Genomic DNA, 7,854 nt, shown 5'->3' on the forward strand with positions numbered 1-7,854 from the left:
CGATTAAAAACTGGTCCGATATGGTTGTGCTTTAAGGCAGCCGGAACTCGCTCGTCGCTAAATGTTAGTTCTTGTTGTTGTTGCTCTTTACAGGCGCCACCCTCAATACAGATCTCGGTCCCGATTCTGAGGCTCAAATCCATCCCGAAACGCACGAAGAACTCGATGGCCAAGACAATGCCGACGAGCATATCGATACAACGCCACAGTCCGAAGAGGTCACGCCCCCAGTAACTGATAAATTGGAGGCCCAAAAGAAGGCCGATCTGAAGAAGTCGGCGGCAGCCACAGCGGCAGCCGTCATTGCTGCCGGAAATGGCCAGCAACATGGCGCCGATGCCCCGAAGCCACCCAACACATCCGTGTAGAGTTCCCAACGATCCTTTGCTTTAAGCAAATGATCATCCCAAAAGCAAAACGAATTGAAAATCGCTCTCTATTTCGCTCAGCAATGAGCTTCTCAAAAGGCGCACAAAAACAAAATGAAGAAAAACAAAAAATCGGAATTAAATTAAAGTTGAAGTAGGGATGAGAATATAAATCTATCTATCGTGTAGGCCAAGTAACTTTGTAAGCTCTTTAAGTTTAATCAACGAAAACTCGGAAACTCTGAAACTCGGAATCTCCTGGAATCTCGCAACAGTTCAAAAAGAAAACTCCAGCAATTTTTTATAAATATTTAAATATATTTTTTTAATATTATTCACAAATTCAAATATGTTGTATAATAATTTCTCACACACAATTTTTTGCATCGCAATTAATCAACGTATTAAGTTAAGCTAAAACCTGCCAGCAACTTTTGCATTTTTTTCGCCTCGAATAATATTTTCTTGCTCAACAAAACAAAATTAGTTTATAGCTAAAATGAAAAACAAATATAGTAATATATTTATAAACCTTGGCTCGAATAATTAGATAAACTAAATATATATCCCACTTATATGCTAAATAGGTCTAAATAATAAACAAAAAAAAAAAAGTAAACAAATTGGCTAAAATCAACAAACAAACAAACATTCTATTATAATTTTGCACACACTTATTTCAGTTCTATGTAATTTTAGAATTTGTAAAAACAAAAACGAAAACAATTAAGTTACAAATAAATTTTGTTTTTATTTAATAATAAACAAATTGGTTTCAGTTAACACAGTTGTTGATGATGATGATGATGATGATGATGATGATGATGATGGTGTCGATGGGCTTTTGATTCACATTTCATAAATTTGCTGTCATAATATTATTCTACATATTATTAAACTGAGTTAAACAAAAGTATTAAAATATTCTCCACTATTTTCACAGGCAAATCATTGAAGACGCCCACAAATGAAACGTAAGTAGTAAACCGATTATTTTAGTTGCTCCATTTTCAATTCGCAAACAATGTCAAAATAAGTTCAAAGTGCAAACGGGGCCAGGTCATAAAATGAGTCATGCTTTTGGAAAAGTCTAACCCAATGCAACGGTATCAGTGTCTGCCTAACTACATAAATACATATATTGCATTATATGCTAGCTAAATACATCATATTTGCTCATTATGCTTCACATTTTCTTTCCAATAATTGCGTAGTTGAATTGTGCGTATTGTCTTGTTGCATGTTTGTGGCTTTTAGCTAATTTCTAAACTATTATTTTACATTATTTTAATTCTAATATTTCTTTAACATGCGCTCGGCGATCAATCAAAAGTTCAAGCTCATTATCCATTAAATTCATTTGTTCAGCTATCATCATCGCTAGGCATAGTCATATATATAAACATATATATTTAGTGAGCTTAAGCACACACACATACACATACACTTACACATACTTATTGTACTCGTAGTTTCCACTGGCAAAAACGAGTTGATAGAGATTCGTTTCCATTTTGATGGCATGCATTTATTTTAATTGTTTTTTTTTTTGACCATCTTAACGAGTTTGAAGTGCAACTTGTCAGTGGAAAATGTCCGGAAAAATAACAACTAAGAGTAAAAACTAAAACTTGTCGCAGCAAATTTGTGTCTCGTCTCATTTTGGTTTCGTGTCGTTTTGTTCCTTGTCTTGTCGCCTCGCCTCGCCCCCACCCCAAAAAAATAAAAAGATCGAAATCAAATCAAAATCACTTTGCAAACAAATTTCACGCTGCCATACACTCACCAAACACCCATACACACATACACACACATACACCTCACACTCAAAAATGCTCGCCTTGCCTCGTCCAGAATCGCTCGCCCGTCGTCCTTCCTTCTGTCTCTCTGTCTAAATCTCTCTGTCTCGCTCTCTCTCTCTCTCACTATCGTGCCGTAGCGCAAAGAACAACTAAATCTGCAAAACTGCATATACTAAAAAGTCAAGTCGCTGTCCAAAAAAAAAAAAAAAACACCTCTAAATAAAGTTGGTCATTTCGCAAATGCATCACAAAAACACAAAAACAAGAACCAATTTTCTATTCCATTCTCTCACTCTCTCATACACACACAAATAACTTCTTTTGTGTACTACTCGTATAACATTTCCCACTCACTCCAATCAAAAATACAAAACTGTCAAAATGCAAACAGAAAACTGTCAAAAATGTTGTTTCGCCTCGTTTCCAACCGCTTGCGACCCGCTTCGCTCTTTGCAGCAGCAGCCACCACGACAAACAGCTCGAATCTGGCGAGGCAGCGCATCATGGCCAAAATGTGGCACTGCTGGAGACGCCCAATGGCATCACGCTTCTCGGCTCCAGCAAATTGCGCGAGGCAAATGGCAATGGAAATGCGAATGCAAATGCAAACGCAAATGGTCATAATCATGAGCGTGTGTCGGTTGTGGAACGACGTCCGCCTGCGAATGATGAGGATGATTCATTTGAGTATGCCACAGATCGGGAGAGCAGTGTCTATAATCCAACAACGATGCCAATGCGCAGTGTGCTAATGGGCCAAGCAGCCGGACGCAATTCAACCCAACAGCAAAGGGAGAGCACGGAATCAACGGAGACGACGGAACATTCTGATTTGCTGCAGCGTGGCAATCAGCTGGGCATTCCAGAGTCGCGTTTCTCGCGCTGGCTGCCCAAGGATCAGCGTGAGCTGCTCGAGAAACAGGCGAAGCTACTCTCCGGACGCAGTCAACAGACATTGGCGACGACAGCGAAGCAAACACCGCCAGCTGCACCGCCAAAACCCATTAAAAATCAGCAAACACCAACGACGCCAACGACGCCGAAGCTGCCGCAGGAAACGGAAATCTAAATGAGTGTGTATGTGTGTGTGTGTGCGTGTGTGTCCAATAAAGTGTATACGTGTGTATGTGTGTGTGTGTGTGCCACTTAACTGGCAACCGTTTCAATGCGATGAGTTGCATAGCTGCCTGCTATGCAATACTGCAATTCAAACTCAGCCTTAAGCGCCAGCGAAACTCATGACAAGCTTCATTCCAATACACACACATACACACAGACAGGCAGTCATATGTATGTATGTGTGTGTCTGTCTCACTTAATTGGCATCCGATTCATTGCGATGAGTTTCATAGCAGGCAGCTATGAAACTGTAATTTAAACTAGGCATTAAGCGCCAGCGAAACTCATGACAAGCTTCATTCAAACACACACACACAGAGACAGGCAGTCATATGTATGTATGTGTGTGCCACTTAACTTTCATCCGATTCATTGCGATGAGTTGCATAGCAGGCAGCTATGAAACTGCAATTTAAACTCGGCGCCAGCGAAACTCATGACAAGCTTCATTCAAACAAACACGTACACTCAAACACACACACAGACAGACAGTCATATGAACGAAAGGAAAACCTCATCGCGAATTTCCATATATTGCATGAAGTTGAGAATTTTGTTTCGAATACGTTATTTTTTTTTTGTATAGTAATGCATGACAGCTTACCTGGAGTACTCGCCATACGAAAGCTGAATGCTATGTCACCCAAATGCGAACAAAGTCAAAATGAGATGCGCAACAAGTGTCCACTGTACTTTTCATTACTTTTCCTTAAGACCCAAAACATAAAATTATCCTTAATATATGTATATGTGTGTACTGTATCATTTTTTGTATTAATTTATAATTTACAATTAACAAAGAAAGAAAGTATTTAAATGGGAAGAAAGAAAAGCGCGTTTAGTTATTAAGTAGTTAGTGACTTTTGCCTTAAGGTTCTCTTCTTTATTTTATACTTTAATTTTATACATCTATATATTTTTAATAAATTAACAAAAGCAACAATAAAAACAAAACGATTAAATGCCGTGAGCGTGTGTAAGTGTGTGTGCTTAAGGGTTCGAGGGCTCAATTCCTAAATCAACTTTAACTAAACAAATATTGTTCTGTTTTTTCTGTTAAACACACAATTTCGTTGAAGCAGACACATAACATTAACCCAAAGCTCTATCAGATGCTGCCAGACATTCAAATTGACCAAAAAAAAAATATGTATTTATAGACTAAAGATAAAGTCTAATAGGGGTATAGAACAATCTATAGTTGTGCCGTGTCTAAAAAACAAATTACGTGGCCAACTACAAGCATCAGATAAAAGCGATATCGACTGGGCCTACGCTGCGTATGGAAGGCCAATGACAGCAATGTCAAGCCTAACAAAGGCCAAGGTCAAGTGCAAAGTTTTGCCGAGCTACAAGTGTGGAGAGTGAGTTGAATATCAGAAGGGTTTATGTTCTAATGGCTCCAGCTGAGATGTTGAGATTAAAATGTCAAGGACTTAAAGTTTTGAAAGAAAATCGTTTGAATTGAAAATGATTAGAAAAAGTTTCCAAGATGTAATAAATACTGTCGAAATACTGTGATGAATAAATCTTTAAGAAGAAAACTTTAAAATGTATAGTACTAGATAAAGTTTTTTTACAATTTTGCAGTTATAGTGAATTGTCTGAAAAATTCATAATATATATTTGTCTTCAAGACGTTCCCTTTATCTAGACTATTTTTCCTTGCGTGTTTTTTTGTAATTCCCTGCCGAGTCGAGTTTCGAGTCCTTTCCAGTTTAATAGTTTCCCTTTTTATTAATTGTGCCAAGTTCTTGGAGAGCAAGTTCGAATTTTTGTTTGAGCTAACACTTTTGGTTTAATGGTGCCACATAACAATTACAATTACGCAATTTCCCGCACAAGTTGAAGCCGCTACTAACCATGATTACCAAGCCAGCAAAACTTTCTAATCCAAGCCAAGTACAACACACACACACAAAACACACACACACTGACTCAAAGACTTACACACCTTTCCATGTGACACGTAACACAACAGCGACTAACCCGCTTTAATGGCCATCTTGGGGTTGTTGGCCCAAAGGCGCGCTTTCTATTTGTCTGTTCCCCTATCTATCTATTGTCCCCGGCTGCACGACAACAACAAATATTTTGACACATTTAATAAGTAGCCCAACAACAACAACAACAACAATAACTACAATAACAACAAGGGCAAGAATAACATGAACTAAGAACAAGAACAAGAACAAAAAAAAGCCATCCCTTAACCACAATTGAAACCAAAAACAGCAGCGACACCGAAAGCGCCGACATAAAAGCGACCTCCACCTCAACGGCGACGGCAACAACGACGGCAACAACAACTGGAGCAGGAGCCGCCCACGACGATGACGCTGAGGATGAGCAACAGAATGGGGGCAATGGAGGGGCGTCGGCGGCGTCAGACGCAGAGCGAGCGAACGGAAAGAAGGCGAAGCGATTGCCAGCCTTTGCTGTTGCCATTTTAAAGCGATTCAATGAGAGGGATGCCAACAAACACAGCAGCAAGGACAACAATGCAGAGACAGGCATAAATGAGCAGACGCAGGACAACAATACAACAACAACAACAACAACAACAGCCACAGCAGCAGCAACAACAATCGATGGCAATGACAATGAACCAAAGGTATACAACAACTGTCTTAGTCCATAAAACAGCCCACAACTCTCTCTCTCTCTCTCTCTTTCTTACTGTGTGTACTTGTGTATGTGTGCGTGGGAGTACGAATGTATGTGTGTGTGTGGGCGAATCGTTGTTTTCTACACCATTTAGCTTAGCATACTCTTTTGTAGACGCTGTAAGAGCTTTAATAATTCTTTATAATTTCCTTTTTTGTGCCAAGTATAATCACACAAATATTTTGTCGTTCTCTTTATGCTCTCTCTTCTTCTTCTTCGTCTTATGCTTACACAACAAAATACAACAACAACAACAACATAATAAATATTCTTTTGATTTTTGTCGTGTTGGTTACGCATGCAAAATTTTGTGTAATTTGTATATATCTACTACATATATATATAACTGTATCGATATAAAAGGCTTTAGTTTGGCAGAGCACCTCACCCGTGTGGACTTTTAAGTAAATCGATAAACGATAACGATAACGATAACGATAACGATAACGATAACGATATGCGATATACGTAGAACAGTAAAAAAAGGAAAAGGTACCACAATTGCCCTTTTTAAACACCTCAAATAATTTAAATAATGACCATTTGATTTTCTTTTCTTATATATTTAATGAAAATGTATTGCAATGAAATTAAACAAAATATCTTTCGCTCCACAGCAAGACAAACAACTCGTCTATGCTGAACTTGTACTAAAGCCCGCCCAAGACAAGACATCAGCAGCCAGTGCAACAACAGCAACCACAACAACAACAGCAGCAACCACACCACTAGCAGCAGTGGCAGCAACAACAAATGGGGCAGCAACAACATCACCTGTGGACGGAGCTGGAAAACATGCAACAGAATATGCTGAAATAGTTTATGTGCAAAAGGGGGAAGGCAAAAAATGAGATGCACTTTCGAATGCCCAATGAGGCTGTACAACAACAACAACAACAACAACAAAATTATGCAGCACCAGCAACCACCAGCAGCAAAACAACAACATTTAAGTAAATACGTTGCGAGCTAAAACAAAAAAATGAAAATGAAAACACGAAACCCAATGCATAAATACAACACATTAAATAATAATGATATTTAAATATACGAGTACATATATAAAATTAAAATGCGAACATGAAAAAGTCTTACGTGGTTTTTCAAAAAAACTCCATGAGTGTGTGTACTAAAAATCTTAAATCTAATTAAATGTAAAGTTATAAATGTCAGCAAAAAGTAAACATAAATATGAAGAAGAACAGAAACCCAACAAAAAAAACCCCAATAAATGTGTTATACATTTTTCCACATAAATTATTCATAAAACATTAAATCAAAACTAAAAAAAAACGACAAAAAAATAGCGCACAGAAGTTGTCACACAAAACACAGCCCACACATCTAAATAAAATTTACACAAATAAAATAAATCAACTTATAATAAATAAATACGAGAATGCAAAACAAAAATATTATAAATTAAATTTACATAGGCAAAAACAAAACTGAAATACAAAACACAAAAAAAAAAACAGAAAAAAACGACAAAAAAAATATTTGAAAAATCTCAATTATTTACATAAATGTCTCGCAAATAAGCTAAATGTAATTTAAGCCAAGAAAATATGCAAAAACCCGAAAACAAGAAAACGTTTAGATCAATCCTAAATTATTGCTAAAAAAAAAACAATTTTGTATACAACAAAAATGAAATGTTCTTTTAAGCCTTTTTGATACAACAAACAATTTGAGCAGCCAGAGCAAAGCATTTAAAAACTACCATACAAAAGAATAAGAAAAGAATCTTTAACAAACAAAGCAAGACTCAACTTTACGACAATTAAGCAAACCAGTATTGGAGTCAACTTGGAATGGATTTCGGAAAGAATCTCAAAATAAAGCAACGGCAAATCAAATTGTAAACAAAAGTATTTTATGCTAATTTTTATTTTGTT

General features: G+C 37.2%; 1 protein-coding gene across 2 annotated transcripts in view; it reads left to right on the plus strand.

The window, feature by feature from the left end:
* The window catches only part of LOC132783404 (fasciclin-3), an 89,305-nt gene extending 85,059 nt beyond the window's left edge, over positions 1-4,246 (plus strand). Inside the window, exons 5-6 of one of the 2 annotated variants that reach the window (XM_060788555.1) lie at positions 1,312-1,342; positions 2,627-4,246. In XM_060788555.1, the coding sequence (XP_060644538.1) occupies positions 1,312-1,342; positions 2,627-3,239 (644 nt within the window). In that variant the 3' untranslated portion in view covers positions 3,240-4,246. Of the gene's footprint in view, positions 1-93; positions 1,081-1,311; positions 1,343-2,626 lie in introns of those variants that run through there. The other variant, XM_060788547.1, reaches the window with a different exon arrangement.
* Positions 4,247-7,854: the final 3,608 nt, after the last annotated feature.

The sequence above is a fragment of the Drosophila nasuta genome, chromosome 2L (assembly GCF_023558535.2).
Source record: "Drosophila nasuta strain 15112-1781.00 chromosome 2L, ASM2355853v1, whole genome shotgun sequence".
Lineage (NCBI taxonomy): Eukaryota > Metazoa > Arthropoda > Insecta > Diptera > Drosophilidae > Drosophila > Drosophila nasuta.